Here is a 25,259-nt window from a genome sequence, read left to right as displayed (position 1 = left end):
CTCTTTCAGTAATAGTTCACTGCGTGTGCTTTTTTCCCCCCTTCTGTTTCATGAGTCAAGCCTAGAAAGGTATTTGCTCATCTGGTATCCCACACCTTCAGTCATTTAGAGAAAACCAACCACTATTTAAGCTATTTCACCAGAGAAGCAAGACTGTTAAGTGCTCTTTACCTAGAGGTGACTTGCTGCCCAGAAAAAGTTCCTGATTTCTAACATTTATGATCCCCCCCCCCACACCAGTGAGACACACCCTTCTGCAAATGAAAAGTAGAACTTGCTCTATGCAAAGACAAACAAAAGGAAAAATCTCAAGGTGATTAGCCTGGAGATTCATTCCGATCGTTGCTGAGACTGCCAAGCCCTTGTTGTTGGTTTGTGCACACCTCCAGCCTGACCTGCAAATAAAATGGACATTAATTTACACCAAGGGCTTGCACGCCGTGCAAAGGGCTGAGGGTAAACAAGTGCACAATCTGTGTGATCATCATCACATAGGGACAGAGGGATGGAGAGATTTATAATCGCCAGGATTCTTAGAATTGAAAATGGTCTATGTTCCAGATAGTTTTACTCAAACGCGGTATTGTTTCAATGTCCTTCTTTCCCTGTTGTAGGTGGTCCGAGATATTCTGCTGATTGGACATAGACAGGCCTTTGCGTGGGTTGATGAGTGGTATGGTAAGTCAACTTCTCCAGATAACTTGTAGAACAATTTCATAACAGGTTGACTTGGGATTTCAGTCCATCTAGCCTCCTGTACTACCTAGAAAGGCAAGAACGAAGGCAAGGCTACCGCATACTGCATCAGAAATAGCACTGTTCATGGAACATAATGAAGACAAATGTAACGAGAGAAGCTTGCTCTAAAATAGCTCCAGTACTTAGCCGTTGACTGAGTAGGACCTCAGGGTGTTTGATGCTTGCATTCTTGACTTGCATACAGGACTCCATAAATCTCTGTTGGATGGGTTTCAGTCTCATCCTCATTTTTACCAAATGTCAAAGTGAAAGCTGGCTCAAGCCATCATATCAAGTAAAAGCTGTCCTTTGATTTACTTGAAACCCTCCCTCACCCAAAACAAAGATTCAGTAAGAATTCAAGGGCAGAGGCAAAGGTGCCCCTTTAATCCTGAGACTATGGTTTTTGGCCTTTTTACTTATTTTTTTTTTTTAATGTGATTTGGGAAGAGTTAAACAACTTCTGCACATTTCTAGTAAATGAAAGCGTTTGTCTCTCGTCCCATGATGGATGGACCACCCTCCCCAGGTACTCAGCACCATCGCTTTGTCCGTGAGAATCTACATTCCCGGGCTCAGTCCTCAGAGGCTAGTGCCCTTGACTATAAATAGAAACAAACAGACCTAGTTGGCAACTCGGGTTAGAGCCGATTACCTAATGAAATGCCCTTCTCCTCGGCCTTATTTGAAGTCACACTAAATTTGTTCTGAGTGCCACCTCGATTGCATTTGGGGGCTTTTCTGTCCTTGTTTCGCCAGTTCCCTTCCCCTTCTGAAGGTATCGACATGAAAGTGGGAAATAGGTTGGACTGAATGGGCAAAGGCAGTAAGTGGTTGTTAGTAACGTCGTTAGCTATTTCTGAGCCACATTTTTTTTTAGAAACATGGTTCTGTAGGCCACCGGCTTTTTATATTTTGCCATTTTTCCCAGATCAGCATCTTCTGAAGAACAAATGGGTCTTCCTTGAACAGATTCTTTTGAAGCCTCACCGCTGTCTTGACACATACCCCCCCCCCGCATGCCACTCATACAGCGAGGGGCGCTGCCCCACCCCATGGTCGTGCCGCCTCCCTGAGACCTGCTTGTGGTTGTGCTGCATGAGGCAGGCGGAGGGCAAGTCTGCTGTGATTGCTTCCCCTGATCATTAAACCAGTCTTTCTGGTTGTTCTCCCCCACAAAGTAGCTTTACTCAGACTCTTAGAGGAGCACAGAGCCCCCAGAATAGGTTAAGAACTAATGGTCTGTCCCAGCTTGGATTCCTCCAGGCTCCTGGTTTCCTTACACTTAGAAAACAGCAAAAGAAGAGTCAAAGCACGATAGGCCCAAACAGATTAGAAGTTTGACTAGTGAAGGGGGACCTGCAGGGCCAAATATCGTCCACTTTGAGGACCAAGCAGATTTAAGAAAACAGCATCACACAGGGTAGCCAGGTCCTGATCAAGAGGACAAGCCACTGCAAGCCTGTCATTCAGGAAGAACGGTTTGAGTAGAGGCCGGATCTAGAAAGAAGCAAAGTTGTGGGTGGGTCTCTAGTAACTGAACTGCTGGAGTATGAAGGATGGGGACCAATTCAGCAAGCCAAGCCTGGCGTAAGGAAGAGACTTCAATACTTTTAGACCAAAAAAAGAAAAATCTCTAACTATTACAGGGGCCCAAAGCTAGAATAATCAAAACAGTCAAAGGAACCTGCAGGTCTCCAGTCCTAGAGACCTCACAGAGGGGAACACCTACCTGTTTACTGGGTTGGCCAAGAAGTCTGTATGTTTTATCCATAAAATAAGAGACACTTTTTTTATTTTCACCAATAACTTAATTGGTTTGGATATTTTGAGTATGTCAGCTCTCTCCCACGTGGTATAATGTTGATTGTTCTCAGTTAATGTCTCGATTTGATTGCTATCAACTTCAAGTGGTCTGCCTGACCGTGGAGCATCGTCCAGTGAAAAATCTCCAGCATGAAACTTTGCAAACCACTTTCGACACATTCAGTTGGTCACAGCACCTTCTCCATACACTGCACAAGGTTTTTAAGTTTAAGTTGCATTTTTACCTTTCTTAAAATAATAAAGCATAATATGCCAAAAATGTTGACAATTTCTTCCATCTTCAGTATTAAAATGGCTACACAAAAATTCACCAATCTTGATAAGTTTTTTTTAATGCAACTGATGTGATATCTGTCATAATACAATCTAACAAAATTGTTTCAAGTGAAATTAAAGACAACTGAGCACTACTAGAGCCACCTTATGGAAAAAACCAAGTGGACTTTTTGGCCAACCCAGTGCCTTAGACGGCTTAGGGAGAGACAGATCTCAAGGAGCCTATTGACCAAAAGCCTGTTCTGTGTCTGAGTGCGGAAAAGCAGCGTGTGGTTTACTGGATGTAGACCAGCAGGGGCCTCGGACTCCCCAGAGAAGATCTCCACCCTCTGTGTACACAGTCCTAGCCCCAACCAAAACAAGCAGTGTTTTCACTTAGCACGGGGTCTGAGAACCACCCCCTCCATCTCATATAAATTCCTGCTGGCCTCATCCCCCAGCTGAACCTCTTGCTAGCAACACAGTGGCGCCTTCATTACCCAGATGCAGACACTCAAGGCAGGCGAATGGAAATGGCCCTGCCCACTGAGTGTCTTCTCGGCCCCTTATCCAAGGTAATGCTGGGGACTGTGGGCTTCTCGGGTGAATGGGTATGCGTCACTGTTATAGAAGCCAAATGTCTACCAGGATAGTCCTTCAGTCTGGGACACCTGAAGTTGCTTCTTTTTCTTTGGTCTATACAAGCTCAGTGATGCTGTTATTAGTAAACATGGAAAAGGCCCAAAACAAAAACAAACCAACAACAAAAAAAATGCCTGCCTGTAGCTTATGGCCTGGTTCTCAGAGGTAAGCCCCTGGACCAGCAACATCAGTATCCCCTGGTTACTTGTTTGAAGTTCAGATTTCCAGGCCCCACCCCAGACCACAGTCAGATACACTGGGGTGCAGGCCAGCAATCTGTGTTTCAATAAACCTTCCTGATGATTCTGATGCCTGATAAAGTTTGAGAGCATCTGGTGTATGGCATGGGCTGTAAACCCGGTTAGAAGTCAAGGAAGGATGGTTTTATTCAGTACAAACGGGTTAGACTAGAGAACAGTACATATCTTCAGGGCCACCTGCCAAACTCTGGTGCCTTGTGAGAGTTAGAGCAAGGCGCCCCCTTTAAGCAGATTCTGCAGGTGTTACTGGCTTGGGGCGAAATTTTAGCCTCATTCACCTCCTGGACTGTGCCTTCATGCAGGGCACTGAGTTGCACGCCCTGCTTGTGCAATGGCAACCCTGGCTGCCTTTCTAACTAGACCTGCAACCTCCCGTGTGTAAGTAAAAGTCAAAAAAAAAAAAAAGACATTTGTAGTTGACAGTGATCTTTTCTTGCCCAAGAATTTTAATTTTGTGTCTTTTCGGAGTTTTCAGCATTTTGCTGTCACATCACTATTTCCCTAAGCAGATGCTCTGCTGCTCATGTTCATGGTGGAGTGTAACCATCTCACTGTGGGAGGACTGGAGTTTGTCTGAATTTCAAAGGCTTGATTGGTCTTTATCCCTGAGCCTTGGGTGCCTCCTGCATGACTAGAACAGTAATCAGAGAAGTAACAGCACATTTCCAAAGATGAGGTGGATAAAAATAGGCAGCCCAGCTTCACAGAAGCATAGTTTGGATTCACAGCCTGACTGTATTTTGAGAGAGGAACACAGGATTACTAGAGGGAGGCTGTGGTTGAAGGGAACCTCATGAACGTTTTTGAAATCCCCTTCTCTCCAAAAAAACATCTGGGGGTCAGTTCTGACTGGCGCAGATGAAACCACCTCATGAAAATGACTTAGAAATCATCTTAGAGTCTCTAGCTCACAATGAGTGAAGCAAGCTCAAGGTGAAGATAGCATTAGCTGGCTGAGTTCACCACGCCTGCATTTTCCAATGGCCTCATGTGAACTTGAGTGCCGTGGCTCTTATGCAACATTTTATGTGTGTGTGCTTATTATGTTCATTTCTCTGGGGAGAGAACTCGTAACTTTCCATCAGATTTTCAAAGGGATCTGTGATCTACTCTCCACTCATTCAAATTAAGCACTATAGGAAAAATAATCACAACTGTAGATTACAATTCTGGATCTTAATAGTCTGAGTACGTGGAAAGGGTATGCACCAAGCTTTGAGGACTGGCTAGTTTCATTGCAAAAAAAGTGTAGCCACCCTAAGCTGTTTGTAACAAGCATTGTTGAATTTATCATCATTTTTAAAGGTTTAAATAGGGCACCTCCCAGAGGACGGCCACCGTTTCAGTGGAGCCAAAGCCGAATCAAATCTGATTCCTCATTGCTGGAGCCTCCCACCCCCGCCACCGCTGGCCCAACCCAGCCAGCAAGAAAAAAATGACTTCTATTTAGGCAAAGGGGCCTGGAAGTGGAGAGAAAATGTACGAAATATAACATACTGTGCCATTGCATGAGTTATTGAATTAGAGTTGTAAGCCTCTTTTTGAAAAGTTTTAATTGCCGCAAATGTGCAGCACAATGTGGGAAAACTCTTGCTTGTAGATGCTTGCTCCCTCGGCATTTGTGATTTTTCTCCGCATTCAACTGACTTCTGTCCCCAAAGCCTTTCAAATATATGATCTTGCCTCCACTTCCCATGAAATCAGCTTGCCTTCTTTAAAACTAAAATGATTGAAAGAAAACTGGCACCATAAACAAAGTTGAAAGACTCTGCAATATATGCTCACAATACTTGTACCTAACTTGTAACTTGTAGGAGAAAATACTTGTAATATATGTAGCTAACAGGATTAATACCTATAATATATAAAGAGGTACTATAAATAAAAAACCCAACAACTCAATAGAAAAAAACCGAACAGGTGAACAGTAGAAAGAGAAATGCAAATGGCCAATAACCTCCCTGCTAATCACAAGAAATGCAATGAAAACAACAGAGAGATGCGACATGTACCATCTGATAGCAAAAATTTAAGAGAGTGACATATTCAGTTTTGTATAGGTGGAAGAACAAATTAACAGTTTTTATTAAAATGTTAAGTATAGATAAACTATAACCCAGCAATTCCACTTCTAGAAATTTGTTCTTAATAAATTAAGAACAACACATGTGCTTGTTAATATAGGTACAAAGGAATTCAGTGTAGTGTTGTTTATGAAAACTAAAAATTAGTCTCAGTATAAATGCCCATTAAGAGAAGCGTGGTCAGGTAAATTATGATATACTCATTCTATGGATATTGTGTGTAGCAGCTAAAAAGAATAAGGTATTTCTTATGAATTGGTATGGAGATATGCACATTTCCCATTAGTGGAAAAAGCAAACCAGAGCAATATGTATAGTATAGTTTAGTATGCTGTAGTTTGATTCCATAAATGTAAAATAAATGAGACTATATGTGTGTATGTAGTAATATACATGTGAATTCATACAAAAAAAAAATCTGCCCACCTGTGGTTATTTCCAGAAGGAATAGAATTTGTGGGAGATGTTAAAAGCAGTTAAACTCTTCCCTCTCTGTAACCCAATACTACTTAAATTATTTCTCTGAAACACAATTCATTCATTACTTGAGTGACTCATAAAATAATAACTAGAACCCATATTTTATCCTTTAAAAAGTAGAAAATGGTTGAAGTGGACCAAGACTCATAAAGTTGGGATATGTCTTACTCTTTAATGAGAGTCTTAGTTCATGGTTTAGAAAATCAAACAAGGGTCATCAGTGAACAGTCCCCCTGAGTCCAGAGCTCTGATAAAGCTGGGCTGAGGGTAGAGGAGGTGGTTCCAGACTCCCCCCAGTCACCCTGAGGAGAAAGTGGGGCTTAGGCCGGGGTGCTGGGGGAGTGTGACTTTGCATGGTGGGCTAGGAAACGGCCACTTCTCCGCCCTCACCCAAGGAGGGTGAGAAAGGAAGAAATGGCCTCTCGAGAGGACAGAGGAAATCGTGCTGCACTGAAATGCAGTGCGAGGGGCGTTGCCCCCAGAATACTTCCAGGGCCGCTGCTATCTGTCCGCCTCTGCCGGCCAAGTGTCAAAGGTACTAGGAAGTGACTTTCTTAGAAGCAATACCGTGCATGGTAGGTCCAAAGATTCTCTTACATTGGACCATTTGCCCAGCATTACTTGTTTAAGATGCCTTTATTTAAGAAACCTTATTTAGGAAAAGTAAATTATGGCCTTTTAAATCTATAAATTAAGGAGTGATTATTTTTCAGTTTACTTGCAAAATAGTCAACATAGATGCTTTTAATTGAGTTTCTCTGATGCACACTTGCACTTGGTGGCTGGAAACAAAGAGACCTGAACCTAAATAGCTAGACATCACCAATCATTGCAAGTCAGTCAGTGATGGCAACGGGTCACCTCCAAAAGGATAATCTGTCACGGGGCACATGGAACTGAGTTTACTAAAAAATCGGCTCGTGTCTATACCTTACAGAAGCAAAACATAATACATTTTACCAGATAACCTGAACAGGAGCGTCCATTTTCACTTGATTAGCTTTCCATAAATTCCTGAGGAATACTGAAAGTGTTTACATCATTTCCATAAGCATGTATGGACAGTGCAGGGTGTCTGCAAACATGTTTTGCTTCCTCATCAGCGGGGACCAGATCACTGTCAACCCGTCATCTGGTGAGAACCCCTTCACTGGAGGCGTTCTTTCTCCTGTGTCTGGCTGGGAGGCTGTTTTTCTTTTAGATAAAATGTTCTGAAACTTTGTTTCTTAACTCTTAATGTTTAAAAGCGGGGAGGATCATGTTTCTGGAATGGGCACAACTCGAAAAGTGTATCTTCTCCTTGCCAGTCCTAGAGCCATGGTGGCCCTCTTCTTTCTAGTGATTGCCAAGTAATAGATTGTTAAATGATCTTTTTCTTTTTCTTACACAAGTAGTACATATTTGAGGTAGAAAATGTGGAGAATATAGACAAGCAAAGTGAAGAAAATTACCTACAATTCCAACCCCTCAAAACAATCACTGTTAACATTTTGAAATTGTATACTTTGTCTTTTTCAAATGTATGTAATGCTTTTCTGACAAAAATGATTTCATATAATATGCATAAATTTTTACCTCCTATTTTTCATTTAACAATATTCCAAGGACATTTCTCTATGGTGTTAAATACTTTTCTACATTATTTGTAATGGTTTGCATAGTATTATCTGTCCCCTGGGTTGTTTTCAATTTTTCACTGTTATAAACAAGATGGTAATGAGTATCTTTACTAGTAAATCCCTCTTCACATCCATAAAATTGATCTGTCTTTGAAAGCACAAAGTCACACAGTTTATGTCCTTCTCTTAACATTGAGCTAATGAGAGATAAAGGATGATCTGCATTGGAATTTGCTAGAACAAAGAAACTAAAATGCCTTTGTTTTTGTTTTTCCACATTCCTGTCCCGGCAGTAAGGGGTAGGGAAAGAAAAGTGTTGAGTGAACATAAGTACAGAGAAATTTCTTTAAACTTTAAACTTTTAGCTTAAAATGACTTCAGTATTCATTCCAGGTATATTTGTGTTTAAGAAATGTTGATAACCAGCCATTGAAATTAAGGTGATTGTATTGAAAGAATGTGTTATTTTTGTTAACTAAGGTGCAATTGTTTTAATCACAAAGCAGCATCTCTTTATTGCTTCCAGTTACTTCAGTTTTCTAAAAGAAAAGCATGCTCTTTGCTTGGCCAGACTGCTGCTTAGCATTCTTGATACTTGCATTGCTATGGACAGCATCCTTCATTGACGGCTTTGGAGAGGGGTGGGAACCATCCATTAAGTGACGTAGCCCAGGTCTGGGTTTAGAGCCGCCCTCCATCTTGGCTCCAGACCAGACTGAATGAAATCATAAACTTCTGGCAAGTCTGCCCTTTGGAAATAAAGAGAGTCTCACATGACATGCATGGATTGATATAAACACACACCAAACCCATGATGCAGAAAACACCTAAGGAAAAATGACAGCTGTGAACACCCGCTCTAGATCCCCAAGACCATTAGTGATCAGAGTGGCCGACTAACCAATCGCTCAGCATACCTTTACTGTAAAGAGGCATAAAGTTAAATTCTGCCACAAAAGCACCAAAAGAATGCCCATCTGGGGAACCTGCTGATAAAATGCAGTGATATAGCCAAGGAGTAGTGGGGTGGCGGGGGCGGGAAATTGTTATTTTATGCATTTCACATGCTGAAAGTGGACGGGTTCTGTGTTAGGAGTTTTGTATCAGTCAGATGAGGACACTGTTTCTCAACTTCAGCTTCATTGGCTGTTGGACCAGATCATTCTTTGCTGGAGGAAGGGGGGCATCCCAATGTGACAGTCATAAATGTCACAAAATTGTCCCCCATTGAGAACCAGTAGATTAATATATCATTATTCTGAGATACTGAAAAACTACAGACTTGGACCAAAAATCATAATGTCATGTGCCAGTTTATTTATAGAATAGCGTGGGTGTGAGCAGTGCCAGCCATCCTCAAGCTGTTAGGCTAGACTGAAGTTCAGGGCAGACCTGCACTCTGACACCTATATTCTGTGCAAAGACTCACCCCTGTGCGAGCATTGCACCCGGCCTCACTTGTGCCAGTCAACGCCATTTCTCTGCCTTCTACATCATGCCTCCTATAATAGCAATGAAAGCGTCCTTTCTGTTGTTGAATGCACTGACTGAAAGAATCTATTTGGAAAGGTACATGGAAGGTAAGTGTTGAACCAGGCAACCCTGAGCCTGTCCCCGAAGGGATCTTCTAACTCTGGTTTAGGAGATCTCAGCCTGCGACGCTGCCCACGTGCTAACACTCTGCCCACTCAGCTCACTCTTCAAAAGCCACCCCTAAATAATTTCCACTCTTCTCTGTTCTGAGACTGTTTTGACTTCACTTCCTTGTACTCACTCCCCCTTTGGCTGGTTTGGCTAACTTTATGATTCACTCTTCATAAAGTTAGTGAATCCCCTGCTTTTTGAACCTCTCTCTGGCTTCTGCTAAGCTACCGTTTTTCCCTAAAGTCTCCCCGTTGAAAGTTTGCATTTAATAACGGAAGTTGCCAACGTCTTGACCTTCTTTCAGATATGACAATGGATGATGTTCGGGAATACGAGAAAAACATGCATGAACAAACCAACATAAAAGTTTGCAATCAGCATTCCGCCACTGTGGATGCCATAGAGAGCCATGCCCAAACAAGTGTATGTAGAATTTTTAAAACATGTTGCCCACCCTTTACGAAACATACACATCAACTGATCTTTGAAATGCTGCGAACGCTCAATTTTCAAACTTCCACAAAGAGTGCCATCGCCCAGAGGCTGTTGGTAAAGAACCTGAGCTGTGGGTCTAAATTGGGGAGTGTCACCTCTTGCTTCCAGACATTTCAATTCTTTAAAGCCACTGCACTTGGCGGGTTGTTGTGGTCACAAAACTAAGAACACGGAGAGTGGAAACATTTTGTGGTACTAGAATGGCCTGGCCTGCACCATAAAAGAACAGAGGGATAAAATCAGGTACCCTAAGAAAACTAGAACATCGCATCAATAACTTAAAAACATAGGTAACAGTTATTCATTCAAGGGAAGGCTTCTGGCCCATCTGGCGTTTTAGGGTTCCTTACATTTGCTTTGAAATGCTTTCTATGGCTAGGGTAATGTCAGGGTGGGTGTGTGGTCTGTCCATACACACTGGCTGTGCAGTGAAGGGGTAGTGAGCAGGGACTGTGCCAGATCTAGCCTGGGACCTAATCCCCTGGAGCCTGAGGTTATTCCCTTGCACAACAGAAATTGAGAGCTAACAGAATGGTGTGTGCCAGCATTTTAAATATAGTTATGTCTCAGTCATTCGTGCTAATGAAGAGGGGATACAGATGACAAAGAAAAATGTAGTCACTGAGTCATTTATATGTACCTTTGGCCAGACCTGTGATCTCTTTGGGTGCCAGCTTGAGCCTGCATGCCCCAGAACAATACATTAATTAGATTTTTAAGAGATGGATGATGTACTTACAGAAGATTGAGCAGTGGCTATTGTTGTAAATGGATGCTTTGGAATTGTGAAGGCCTTTGCTTGCCCTTTGGAAATCTTCAGTTAAGAGTATGCCTTTGGCATGTGCCCTGCAAGGCTGCTATCGGATGCATGTGACGAGGAGGTTGAAATGGCCCTGACTCTCCCTCCCTGTTTTGCATGCAGTGATCAGATTTGCAGAAAACCCCTCTCCCAAGGTTTAGCCCAGGTGATCCTCTCTCTGTGAAGACTAGTAGGAATGCCCCCCTCCCCATCCCGTTCTCAAGTTAGAAATGCATGCTCCTTATGGAAACTGCCCTTCAACTGTCATCACTTTTCAGTTACATTTTCTTTTAGGAATGTTAGACACCAGTTCCCCCTGCCACTGTCTGAAAGATGCCCAATGTCAGCATGACCAGGCAAAGAAAGCAGGAAAGAGGGAGGCGCCACAGTCCAAAGATGCAAAGCACAGTGCTTCCCTCGTTCCGAGTTCTTGCAGCTTTAGGCTTTAGGCTCTTTGTTGCTTTTCTTTTCATTTTGCGGCGGTTACTGGTGTTGAAGAAGAGTTTACCAGGTAGATGAGGGTACCTGGAATGCTTCTCCCCATGGGAAAGCCCGTGCATTCTCTGGCCGCAACTCATAGGCATTCCCAGGGCTTCAGCGAGAGACATGCCCACCTACATGAAGTTACACAAAGTGGTTATTTTGAATATTTACAATATTTCCCTTATTCTGTGGAATTCCTCTAAATTGAAGACTACTTATTTTTCCATTGTCTCTCTTCTCTATCATAATGAAAAGCCGCTGAAATCAAGACGCTGCTGTCTGGCACAAATTAAAACTGCATGGGTGCTCAGTAACATTTAAATCATCAACCTGAGTAGGAACAAATTAGATCGAAAGTATGTAAAATTAACACTCGTGCTCACAGCAGCAAGGAAATAATCTCCTTTTCGATTGAGCGGTTTCAGTCCCTGCATGGAAGGGAACTTCAAAGAGACTCCTGGAAGGGACTGTGAAATCAAACTCCCGTGCACTGTGGGCCGTCTCTGCTCTCTGCTGGGTGTGTGGAGTAGAGCAGTGTCTTCGGCTGCTCCTTCCCAAAGCCCGATTTTTCCAGGGTGATATCCATTTGCTACGGCAGAAACAGACCCCGAGTTACTGACATTTTGTCAAAGTCTCCATTTTATTTTGCAAAGCCTCTTTTTTAAAAATGTAATCTTGTTTTTTTAAGCTTGTTGAATAGTCTTAGTATTTTTTAACAAATGGTAAGGTTACAGGTACATTTTTTCTTGTTCTATTCTGAGTTTTATATCCACACAGCCATAATTTTGTATTTCTTTGGTAAAAACATTCCCTTTCAGAAAATTTAGTAGTAGTTTCCAGGGAATCTGCTTAAGGATTTTTTAAAATATTTCTGATTTGCTCATATGTTCTTCTTCTTTTTTTTTAAGATATTATTTTTTTATTTTTAGAGAGAGGGAAGAGAGGATGAAAGAGAAGGAAACATCAACGTATGGTTGCCTCTTGTGCGTCCCCCTTTAGCAACCTGGCCTGCAACCCAGGCCTGTGCCCTATACAGGAACCGAACGGGCAACACTTTGGTTTGCAGGCCAGCTCTCAATCCACTGAGCCACGCTGGCCAGGGCTGTTCATATGTTCTTATATGACCTATTATTTTTCAGGGTAGGGCAAAAATAGGTTACGGTGTTCATATGAAAAATAATACACTAAGTAATAAATTATAATACAAGAATAAACTGTTTCAGCCCTGACTGGTGTGGCTCGGTAAATTGAATGCCAGCCTGCAAACCAAAGGGTCGTCTGGGTTGCAGGCCAGGTCCCCGGTGGGGGGTGCATGAGAAGCAACCACACATTGATGTTTCTCTCCATCTCTTCCTCCCTCCCTTCCTCTCTCTCTAAAAATAAGTAAATAAAATCTTTCAAAAAAAAGAATAAACTGTTTCACATACAGCTGTAAACCTACTTTTGCCACACCTTGTGTGCATCATCTTGGGGTCATTGATTGTTTTAATTTCCTTCCCTTTGTACAGAAGATGGCCAGGTCTGGTCAGAGTTGCACCCTCACATACATACACTGCTCTGGTTGGGTTCTGTACTCCCCTGTTACTTCCTTATTCAGAATACATCAAATACTCATCGAAGAGTGTTTTGGGAAGTCTTGGATGTGTATTCATGAAGGACTGCTGCTTCAGAGGTTTACCTGTATAAGAAGGGAAAATCCAGGGTGTTCAGGGTTTAGCATTTCAATGATGATTTGGGTTTATAAACCAGAGGGGCCCCTTCCCGTAGTGTTCCTATATGTCCCTTAGAAACAGGCATAGAGATTAATGCATCTGTACTCCTTCTAAATAACTTCTCATTTTTCTGTCTTTTTTTTCTTTGAAGACATGACAATGGATGAAGTCCGAGAATTTGAACGCGCCACTCAGGAAGCCACCAACAAGAAAATTGGCGTTTTCCCACCCGCAATCTCTATCTCCAGCATTCCCCTGCTGCCTTCCTCAGTCCGCAGCGCCCCTTCTAGCGCTCCGTCCACCCCTCTGTCCACAGACGCGCCCGAGTTTCTGTCTGTTCCCAAAGATCGGCCCCGGAAAAAGTCTGCCCCAGAAACTCTCACGCTTCCAGACCCCGAAAAACAAGCCACCCTGAATTTACCTGGCGTACCCTCTGCGGATAAGCCATGCCGGCCCAAATCAGAGTAACTCCACCTGAATATTTCATGGGGTTTTATATTTTCGTTTCCAGGGTTGGTCGTTTTGGTTTTTGTTCTTTGTTTATTTGTGTTTGTTTTGTGTTTGTTTTTTAAAGAATCTTCTATAGAAAAAGACTGCTTTGTCACTCAAACATGTTCCTTCAATTTCTGAGTGTGCACGTGGTTACGTCATTTCACATATAACATGAGTCCCTCAATATGCCACACAGCGCCATGTTAGATGCAAAATGTAAGACATGCAAAGGAGAAAAGGCATCTTCCGTAGCCGCAGCTGCAGCCAGGAAGGAAGCCTTGTCATTGGGCACTTGGTGAGGTTGGTATGGACTTCAAGGGTAAATAAATGACAACTTTGCACCACTGTGTTACAAGGTGTGGTAAAATAGTCAGTTTCCTCCCATCAAATTCTCAAAAATACTCTCAGGCATAACATACCTAATTGTTAAATTTTGAACTGCTCCTCACCAATACTTGAATACGACTAGTTACTAAGATTCCTACTTTGATTATTAGTCTGACTCAGGATTTGGGGCCTAATTAACACTTAAAATTTTTTGAAAATTTATCAACCTATAGAGGCTCCAAGTGCAATTAATGATGACTTATTTATACCTTTCACAGAATTTAATAAAGATTCCACTTCTGTCTTTTAATAACTTTCCCCTTTGTGACCGCGTGGGTGAATGTAACCTTCACTGGCAGGTTTTGGAAGGGTTGAGTTAGGAACCAGGAGGCCCAGGTAAGACAAACATCTTCTTCTACAGGTACCAACAAATCTTAACCTGTCAGTTTCCATCATCCATGAAGATTCTCAGAATCTGCAATTAGAATTCATTGACTACTGGCCCATTCAAAGAAGTTCAAGGGTAGAGTAACCTAACAGGACTTGAATTCTGTCAGGATGTCTGGTTCAGGGGAACCCTAAAGAAGAGAATTGTCTCTCATCTCCTTCCCGATTTTACTTTTAATAAGATCCAGCCTTTCTGGAACCCATAGCCCATCACCAGACCTTAGAAAAGACTGTTATTCTCTCACTCCTTACATGAAACCCAAGTATCGGGATTGTCACAGAAGTCAAGTGGGAGGAGAGAGTGAACAGAACTGTTGAGTCTTTATTTGTAGAGGAAAAAGGAGGAGATAGACAGGAGGTGCCCCTCTGTCTAGCTTTCTTTTCAGCAAGTGTCACTAAGGCAAGATTAGATTGAAGGTTGATGGGAGGCGAGATCATTCACCAAAGTGGCAGAAAGAGAACTCTCCTCTGATCTTAAGAGGGAAAACCTGCCACCTTCGCACCTCACTGCCTTTAAACACAGAAGGAAGGGCCAACAGAATCTAGCATTTATTGGTGTCCTCCATGAGAGGAAGATAGGAAGGTAACTGGGCAACTCCAAGCCCCCAGCTAGCCTTCCTTACCGTAACCTCCAACCTCAGGAAAGGGACCTTCCCAAAACAGATTCCAAAGGAAACACGCAGATCAAGGAGCATATTCTTTGTCGCAGCCTCTCAGCCAGTGGACCCTGCCCGCTCCTCTGAGTGCTCAGCACTCTGCACTGTGTCTTTCAAGTAGACAAACTCCCAAAGGTGCAGGTGCTGGCCCCATGAGCCCAGCACCGAGTAAGTAACTTCTCCATCAGACTGTCAAGCTCATTTCTTTATCTACAGGTTGATATTTAGCTCAAAAAATAAATAAGCCCAGAACTCAAGGGAAACGAGTTGCAAATAGCTTAGATCAACAATGCATCTCTTCATTAAGAAGATAGCATTGTAATAAGACATCCTTGCATGGTATAGTAGCATGATTTTTGCTTGTGGGAAAACAATCTTTTACCACCCCCTTCTCAATGACTCCCTCTCCACGATACTTAACAAGAATGTTTGGCTTTAGGAAGCAAAATTCTGTTTTCATGAGGTGGTAATAGTGTATGTATTTGCTTACCATTTATTTGCAAGCGGACGTCAGGAGGGGATGGGATCATTTTCTAATAGAACCAGTTTTTGTGCAGGTTGTGAACACATCTGACACCTAGAGATTCCAGGAATGCCATTGCTCTTTGTAAAGTTGCCTCTGCTCTCAAGGTCAACAATTCTCTGTGCTTTAGAAAGCTAATTTCTGATTTCCTTCTGTGAGTTTTCTTTCTCTCATGGTCTGCACAATGCCACAGATAACAATTACAAACTGCTGATGATAAGTCTGGTTTTTAGCTATCAAATGTGTGTGCTCTTAAAATATGTTCAGTTTTCTGTCCCCATGTGGTTTCTGTGCATTTAATAAAGGGGGATGCATATATTCCTTTAGCCGCTTCGAATATTTAATCCATCACTAGCATAAAGGATTTATATTTTAATCTATTTTGATTTTCAAGTGTCATTTGACATTTCCTCCATACATGCTTTTGTTTATTGTGGGGTACTAGCCTGCAATGAATGTGTATATAGAACATTAATAATTCCTATAAGAATGGAAATTAAATGGCTGCATGATGGAAACTTACAAGGAAAAAAAACAGAAACTTGAATTTGTTAAGCATGTTTGCGGGAAAATAGAATCTTTAACTCAGTGCCTCTGTCTGCAATGTGGAACCCTTCAACTTTGTTCACCAAAACTGTATTATATCTGTATATATATACATATATAAATATAGTGTAGTGAGTCAGACACCACCAGTTTGAAGTCTCTGCTAGCCGAATCGAAGGAACCCGCAGAACACCTGTGCACACCATCTCCATCTCTGACATTCGTGAAGGCCGTGGCAGTGACTGCAGATGGCATTACTCTGGGCAGATTTCAGAGAGGAAACGCACTGTGCTTCCTTTGGCTCTAGTACAGCAGGGCGGCTATCAGTGCTTTTCCACAATAAGAAGGTCTCGGTGTTTCTACCGCATCAACTTGGTCAGAAGTTGGCTCTGAAGACCACTTCATTATTGCTGCTTTTGGGCCGTCATAAAGCACAGCAAAGGAGGCCACGACATGGTGCGGTTAACACCGTGATAGCTGATACAATACGTGTCCATTGGCGGGCTCATTTATAAACCCTTCTGTTATGGTTTTGTGTCTGTGCGGGAGGAATGGCTTTAATACTGTTGGAGGTACTTGTTAGCCATGTTTTTGGTCGTGAGTGTAAATTTCTAAGCACAGTCGTGGTTGTATAATGCAGGCACTTAAACCCAAGACCCCATAAGTAATTGTGGTCTTCTGCCAAGGCACCGTAATAAACAGTGACCTAGGAGTAGATTCTGGCACTTCTCGAATCATTTTTCTGTGAAAATTTCAAGGCTTGGTGTGTTTATGTGTGTTTTTAAATTCTACTTTCTTGAGTATCTCTTCATGGCTCAGAGACAACAAGGTCATTGGCTGGTTTTGGTCAAAAGGAATTTTACTTTTTCAGAAGGGTCGGAGTATGATTTTTACATGTGATGTGCATTCAGATAATTCAATAAACAAGAATTGCCTAGTTTTAGTCCCTTTCTGATTATCTGACTCAGCAGGCTTGGTGGCAGTGTGCCACCTGAGATTTTTTTTTAAAAAACCTGTCCAGTGACTATAATGGGTCATGGGTAGACTACCTAAAACAACCATCTTGTCGGCACTGAAATGTTACACAATTGCACGGCATTGGTGTGCCGAGGCAACACCGGGTTCTTCTGTGTTTTACCTTCAAAACAATCTGTTTGCATTCGGAACATAAATGTTTAAGCTTTTTAGGAGTTAGTGCAATAAGAGAATGTGAATATGTTGAGAACTTTTCAGATAATCATTAACTGTAGTTTTGTTGTTAATACATGCTTTAGGATGTTTTTGCTTAAAATTGAAAGCATGTCTTGAATTGCAAGTCCCCCTTCAGTTTCTACATATCACCAAGAAGAGATTCTTTGAGTTGGCGTTATACCTATGCCCCTTCTGCGTAGTTGCAAGTATAATTTTTAGTGTTTACATTTCAAGCTGGGATCTCGATTAGTTAAGTGGGTCGATACACCACTGCCGCTGCTGAAGGACCAAGCTTAGGAATGCACAGTGTTGTAGACTCCAGACAAAGCAAACAAAAGGCGACCTTCACACACACACCATCCTTCTGTGTCATTTTATGGCTGTTTTGTGGGGGTTTTTTCCCAGTTATTTATTATTGTTAATAACTTACTTTTTCTTACATTCTGTTGTAAATAAAGTACAAAGCAATCTTCTTTCCAAGTGTGGCTACCTCTGTCCCCTGTTCCCAACGGAATGTTGGCAACTGTGAATTTGTTGTGGGTTGATGGAAAAGAAGTGATCAAGGTAGAAGGAAGGGCCAATGGCCAGTCTGTAGACCTGGTTCTGGGGGATTTGTGCACAAGGAAGCCTGGCCTGCTCATAGCCATGTGGTGCCTCCAGCACCCCTAGTGGGAAAAGCCTGGGTGCCAGCTCTAACTCTCCAGCCGGAATAGACTTTAGGTAAATTGTAACCCAGTGGGGTACACACACAGACTCATTCATCCATCTGACAGGTGCCTCTTTCTCCTAGTCCAATGCAAGACTGCAGTCTGAGTGGCAATCAGGAAACACCACCTGGAAGGGCTCCGTAGGCACGCCACCCCACAGGGACACCAGGCTCTCCCACGTGTCGTGTGTACATGCACTTCCGTGTGTGTATGTGTGTGACTTCGTGTGGTTGGTCCAGGTAGACCCTGTTTTCTAATTTCATATGATGACTTTCTCTGCTTAATTATAAGCTCTCTGATATTCCACATTCTGTAAATTCTCCCTTTTCTGTAGCATGCAGTAGGATATCCCATTCAAGTCCAAACATGTAACTTCTCCTGGGAAAATTAGGAACAGCCTTGTACTTTGCCTTAATGCTCTTGTTCTGGTCCCAGTGTTGAGACCTTGAGCTAATACACAACAAAGGACATGATCTCATGTCCTGATGAGTCAGGCCACACAGTGCAGCATCATTACTGAGTTGAATTAAACACTCAATTTAGGGACAGGTGTGGAACTGGAAGTGCGAACATTCTGCACCAAAGGCAGACACAAAAGACAGATCGTCATTTCCCTTTAACTCAGAGAAAGGAGATGTGGCTGCTCGGTCACTCAAGGGTGTTTGAGGGCAGCTAAATCTGGACCTTTGTGATTTTTTTTGGAAAATCTTATTCCAAAATACCTTTCATGCTCCCAAGAGACTTTACATGTAATTACTGGTGGTTTTGTGCTCACCAGCAACCCCTGAGAATCTTTTTGTAATTTTTTTAAGGATTTTATTTATTTCTAGAGAGAGAGAGGGAGAAAAACATCAATATGCAGTTGCCTTTCACACACCCCCTACTGGGGACCTGGCCCACAACCCAGGCATGTGCCCTGACTGGGAATCAAACCAGCAACCCCTTGGTTTGCAAGCTGGCACTCATCCCACTGAGCCACACCAGCCAGGGCTCATTTTGTCATCTTCAGCACACGAGTTACTGTATCCAGAGCATTTAAAGATGCTGCTCTCTGCACAGTCTGCTGTGAAAGTCATCCCTCAGCATTAACATGGCATGCCTTGGCTCAGAGCACACCTTGGAACATTTAGAAAGATTTCCACAGGTTTGAATTTTCCCACTCAACTTGGAAACAGCTTCTATTTCCTTGCATTTTATAAAAATCTATTAAACAGACCCAAGGATGTGAGTTTTCTTTTCAACCTCGTTCATTGTTTTTCAACCTTGTTCATTGCACAGATGTTGCTCGTCTGTGGAAGATAATTCAGATTCATTCTATGAAATGCTTCAGGAATTTTGAATTGTTTTACAAATACCTTTATGTTTGATATGTAGCCTGTTTATCATTTTTCATAGCTATATAATATCCCATTAGGTTGGCAATTCATCATTTATTTAAACATTATTATTTGGCATTTAGGTTATTTTCTGGAAGCTGTTATTATATAGAAGGTTGTTAGGAATGTCTTCATAACATAGTTTATGTCTTCTTTTTAATTACTTGATTTGAGTAAATTCCCAGAAATTAAATTACTAGATCAAAGGATAAAAATATTTCTATGACATTGGGTATTTACTGCCAACATCTCCAAAGAAAGTTGTACAAATTTACAATTCCAGAGACAAAGAGTGAGAGTATTTGTCTTTTTAAATAAGGATTTGCTGTTTTAGAACTTTACTATACTAAAAAGTCTAACTTATTAAGTAGTTGATAGCATCCAATTCCCAGATCAGTCCTGTGTTGTTTTCATGTATTAAAACCCTCTTGGGGTGTTTGTGTGATGAATGGCAAGCCTAGACAAAGAGGTCCCCTGATTTATTTGAATGTTCAGTGCCTTCCGTAGCTTACTAACCTGCAGCAATGTTGACTGGCTACTTACAGAAATAAAAGCATGCCCTGGCTGGTGTGGCTCAGTGGATTGAGTGCCAGCCTTCAAACCAAGGGGTCACCAGTTTGATTCCCAGTCAGAGCACATGCCTGGGCTGTGGGCCAGGTTGGACCTCCAGTGGGGGGTACATGAGAGGCAACTACACTGATGTTTCCCTCTCTTGCTCCTTCCCTCCAAAAATAAATAAAAATAAAAGAAACAATAGTGTAATGAACTGCATTTAATTAAATGAACAAAGATCAATTTAAGTCATTTTGTTTCCATGCTCTCAGTGGTAACAAATATCGCAATGACGCAAATTTTTACTCGAGGATTTTCTGAAAACCACCTATTACTGCCAGTGAGTTTGGGTTTTGCTTTTTCTTTTAACCAAGGGAGAATCAAGGTGAAAAAGCTAGCTCACTCTTTTTTTAGAATCGGTGACTTCCGATTGTAACAGAACCTTGGTAAGGACAGAGCAGAGTCTTTCCTAAGTCTTTCATTTAACTTCTTGGAAAGAACGTGATGACAGATTGCGCATGTTGTCTAAAAAAGGAAGGTTCACAGTCTGCGCGGCATCTTCTTTGGAACCGTAAATCCTGCGAGAGCCACTCCTGAGGAACAGAGAGCGCTCCTCAAGGGGAATGAATGGTCATTTCTCACACAGAAAACCAGGACAAGGTATTACATTTGCCCTCAAGTTGGTTTGGAATCTGACTGCAGTCCTCTTTCTTGCTCTCAGTATGAAGTGTTTGTATTACTTTTCCTTTTGAAACAATTATGGATTCACAGAAAGTTACAAAGACATGTATGTACATGGACGTCCTCACCCATCCCCTGCAGTGATAACAGCTTGTACAATGTCATACAGTATCACAACCAGAGAACTACACACACACACAAGTGCCTGTAAAACTGGTTAAATCTGAACGAGCCTTAAGGGCACAATTCAGTAAGTAACATGAAATATACACAGTGTTGTACAACCATCTCTACTCTCCCTTCCCAGAACTTTTGCATCATTCCAAACAGAAACTCTGTACCTGTTAAACAGCGATTCTCAATCCTTTCTTCCCTCCTGACCCTGATAGCCTCTTTGCTTTTGTCTGCTTTCTGTCTCTATGAGTTTGCCTATTTGGACATTTTATATAAATGGAACCATACAATAATTGTCATGTTCTGTCTGGCTTATACCACTTAGCACAATTTTTTCAACATTCATGTTGTATGTATCAGACTTCTTTTGTATCCTCACTTGAGGACTTTGTTTTTGTTATTGCTTTTAGAGAGAGAGGAAGGGAGAGAGAGAAACATGGATGTGAGAGAGAAGCATCGATTGGTAGTCACACCTGGACTGGGAATCACAAGCATATGAACCAGGAATCCTTTTGGTTATGGGGCAATGCTCCAACCAACTGAGTCTCACTGGCCAGAGCCCTGTATCAGACATTTTATTTTGTTTTATTTTAAATTTTTTATTTATTTCTCTTTAGAGAGAGGGGAAGGGAAGGAGAAAGAGGAATGGAAACATTATTGTGTGAGATATCAATTGGCTGCCTCTCTCACACCTCCCCACTGGGGACCTGGCCTGCAACCCAGGCATGTGCCCTGACTGGGAATCAAACCGGAGGTTCACAGGCCCGCACTCAGTCTACTGAGTCACCCCAGCTGGGGCAGCTCCTTTCTTTTTAAAAAAATTTTATTGCATTTTTTTCCATTACCGTTTAGTCCCCTTATATACCCCTCCCCCCAGCAATCACCACACTGTTGGCCATGTCCATGAGTCCCTTTTCCTTTTTGCTCAATCCCTCCACCCACTGACCTCCCCCACCCTTAGCTGTCATCCTGCCATCTATGAGTCTGTCTCTGTTTTGTTTGTTAGTTCAGTTTGTTCATTAGATTCCACATGAGTGAAATCATACGGTGTTTGTCTTTCTCTAAGTGGCTATTTTCACGTAGCATAATGTTCTCCAGGTCCATCCATATTTTCTCAAAGGGTAAAATTTTCTTTTTTATGGGCCAATTAGTATTCCATTGTGTAAATGTCCCATAGTTCTTTTATTCATTCATCTACTGATGGACACCTGGGCTGCTTCCATATCCTGGCAATTGTCAATAACACTGCAATGAACATGGGGGTGCTTACGTTCTTTTGAATTAATGTTTTGGGTTCCTTGAGATATATCCCCAGAAGTGGGATTGACGGCTCCTTTTAAGTCTATTTTGAGAGAGTCTTTTCCTTTCAACAACGGGAGGTCACTAAAAGCAATTGGCAAGTAGGTTAAAATGTCCTTTCTAGAAACAAGTTTGCCAAAGGAAACAAATATAAAAAATGAAACTTCTTGGACCCTTTCTAGGATTCCAGAAAATATTAATAACATCCCAAGTAGAAAGAACAATGTTTTGAAAATAAGGTGAAATACAATCTCTGCTCAAAAAGAACTGGGCAGATGAAGTCAGACCTGCAAAACTTGCTTCATTTCCATGCATGTAAGTTGTCAAATAATTATGTTTCACTCCTGTAAAGAGAATTAACTGAGGAGTCCTGGCTGGTGTAGCTCAATCGTTTGGAGCATCATCCTGTAAAGTGAAAGGTCATGGGTTCAATTTATATAACATTTACATTATGTAATGTTATTAACCAGTGTTACCTTCATAAAATAAAATAAAATACAATACTCAGTATCTGCGAGGCAGAGTAAAGTGAAGCATAATAAAACAAGGTATACGTGTTTACACACTATTTTTCCAACCCGGCTCTGCCCTCTTAGACTTAGCTTTACAATTAAACATAACACGTGGTTAAAAAAATGTTTTGGAGCCCTGGATGGTGTAGCTCAGTAGATTGAGTGTGGGCCTGCAAACCACACGATCACGGTCCGATTCTTAGTCAGGGCAGATGCCTGGGCTGCAGGCCAGTTCCCAGCAGGGGACTCACAAGAGGCAACCATACAGTGATATTTCTCTCCTTCTCTCTTTCCCTTCCCCTCTAAAGATAGATAAATAAAATCTTTTAAAAAAATGTCTTGGAATTCTAAAACTGAAAAATACATCTCACAGCATCTTAAGAACCTCCACAACTTCCATATAATGCAAAGTTTTGGCGGAATACACACACACACCCCATCCACCCTCTTTTCAGAGTGGTTTTTTCAGAAATGTTCCTTTGGCAAAGCACTTGTGATATCCCACCCATCATGCCACTGACTGTCAACCGTCCACGAGCGGTCCATAATGGGTAGCATTCTTCCTTTTGAATATGGGCAGGCATCCTTTCCTACCAATTATATAATTAGATTTGTTCATTGTATGTTTATCACCTGATTCTATTCTATGAATTGAATGTGAGAGGCCATATCTTCCCCTGGTCTCCACAGCTAGGCAACCAAGCAGCATAAACATGACTAGCAGACAGAATGCCCACAGCTCACACTGAAGTGTACAGGGTCACAGCTGCCTTCAAAGACCAGCCCTTAAACGTCTCGAACCAGTGATGGAGAGCCAGGCCCTGTTCTTGCTCGCTGACCTCCACGGATGCATCTTGGAAGGGGAAGATGTTGCTCCACTCCAGTCGCAAGCCAGTTGCAGTAGACTCTTCGTTCCCTTGTTACAGCTGGTGGCCTTCCAAAAAGGATTGTAATCTTAATAGTTTACCAGACATAGACTCAAATTTATAGACAAACATGCAAGTACAGTTCCAGCTTTCTCAGCCAGTAAGTCTTACTTTGTCCTAATGGATCACATCCGCATCCCATTTATTACAATGGCTTGTCATATAAATGTGATTTATTTAACAAACATGCATTAAACTCTTTATATGGATCAGACACAATTACTGGTGCCATGGATACAAAGATGTAAAGTGATTCATTCCATCAAACGGCACATTTTTATGGAGTGCCTATTAATTGCTAGGAAATGGGGATGTACAGGTGAATTTGACAGAGACCCCTTCAAGAAGCTTACTGGGGGGCTTAGATGAGTGATGAACAAAATAATTACAAACTGTGATGAAAATGAAATAAATTGCTGAGTTAAGAGAGTGATTGAATATTCTAGACAATGTGAACTGGAAGGCCTCTCTAATAGTATCCTTATCATCTCTCACCTGGGTCACTATGGTAACCTCCTTTGAATAAAGCTCCCTGCTTGTGCCACAGGTCCTTTGCACTTGCTACAAGAATGCTCTTGCCTCAGCTAACCTCTTAGCAAAGGTGATTAGCTCCCTCTTCTCCTTCATGTCATTACTGAAGTCACCTTCTCATGATGGACTTCAACAGTCATTCTCATGAAAATGTCCTTTTTTGATGTACCATGGAGCCATCCATAAGCTATGTAATAACACAACGGATTGAATGCAGAAGCAGATGTAGGAATCCTGTTATCTTTTATTAAGCCAGATTAAAGAGATTTGCAAAAATGTACAATAATGCCACTCCGCTCCCTAAATTAATTTTAAATTTACCTTTCACAAAAATGTTATTTATGTTAAAATGATATGAGCTTATTATTTAAAAAGGAATACATCCATATTTTAATTCATCCATCTTAATTTCTAATATAGTAAATATCTATAGATATAAATCATATAAACAAAAGCTCTTTATGGGCCTCAAAATTTTTTTAAATTTATCTTTACATAGGAGAAGGGAGGGAGAAAGAGGAAGAGAAATATTAATGCCTCTCAAACTCCTCCAGTGGGGACCTGACCTGTAACCCAGGCATGTGCCCCAACTGGGGAATCAAACCAGCAACCTTTGGTTTGCAGGATGGCACTCAATCCACTGAGCCACACCAGCCAGGGCGGGCCTCAGTAAATTTGAAGTGTGTAAAGGAATCTTGAAATTACAAAGTTTGTGAATCTTTGTCTTAAACTGTTCAATCTGAAGAAGAGGGAAAGCACAAATTCTGTATTATGAGTAAACTTTCACTGTTTACTCATCGTCCCACAGATTTTTATGTGATGGGCACTGTGCCAGATTCAAGTGATAAATCCAGAGTTTCTTTAAAGAAATAAATGTGGCAGGAAAAATCTATGAGTAACTAGACCATCCCAGAATTGGGTGATTAAATGCCTTGAATCAGATATTTTAATCCAGTCTGAGAGAGTCAGGAAGACTTCCTGGAGGAGAAGTCAAGGCCGGAATGGAAATATGGGCAATTTGCACCAAATGAGGTTCGGTACAGTAGAGAAGCTTATTACCTGTATTTTGCCATGTATAATGCTTACCTTTTTGCCCAATTTTCTTAGCAGAGGAAAATAAGGATGCACATTATACATGGATAGTCCCCAAAATACCTTGTATCTATTCTTGTGTTTTCTAATTATTTGTTACATAAAATTTCTTGTACCATAAAATGCTCAAAAAGAAATGCTAAAATTTCTTTATATAAAAAAACCACACATTTAAATATAAGTAAGTAA

The 25,259-nt window shown here is 41.6% G+C and overlaps 1 protein-coding gene across 1 annotated transcript in view; it reads left to right on the top strand.

Moving 5' to 3' along the window:
* PITPNC1 (phosphatidylinositol transfer protein cytoplasmic 1) overlaps positions 1-17,693 on the top strand; it is a 229,575-nt gene extending 211,882 nt beyond the window's left edge. Inside the window, exons 8-9 of the mRNA XM_037128045.2 lie at positions 615-678; positions 13,190-17,693. Coding sequence (XP_036983940.2) covers positions 615-678; positions 13,190-13,506 — 381 coding nt within the window. The 3' untranslated portion in view covers positions 13,507-17,693. The remainder of the gene's footprint in view (positions 1-614; positions 679-13,189) is intronic.
* Positions 17,694-25,259: the final 7,566 nt, after the last annotated feature.

The sequence above is a fragment of the Artibeus jamaicensis genome, unplaced genomic scaffold (assembly GCF_021234435.1).
Source record: "Artibeus jamaicensis isolate MK-2021 breed Jamaican fruit bat unplaced genomic scaffold, CSHL_Jam_final contig_1998, whole genome shotgun sequence".
Taxonomy (NCBI): domain Eukaryota; kingdom Metazoa; phylum Chordata; class Mammalia; order Chiroptera; family Phyllostomidae; genus Artibeus; species Artibeus jamaicensis.
This window is presented reverse-complemented; position numbering and strand designations above follow the sequence as displayed.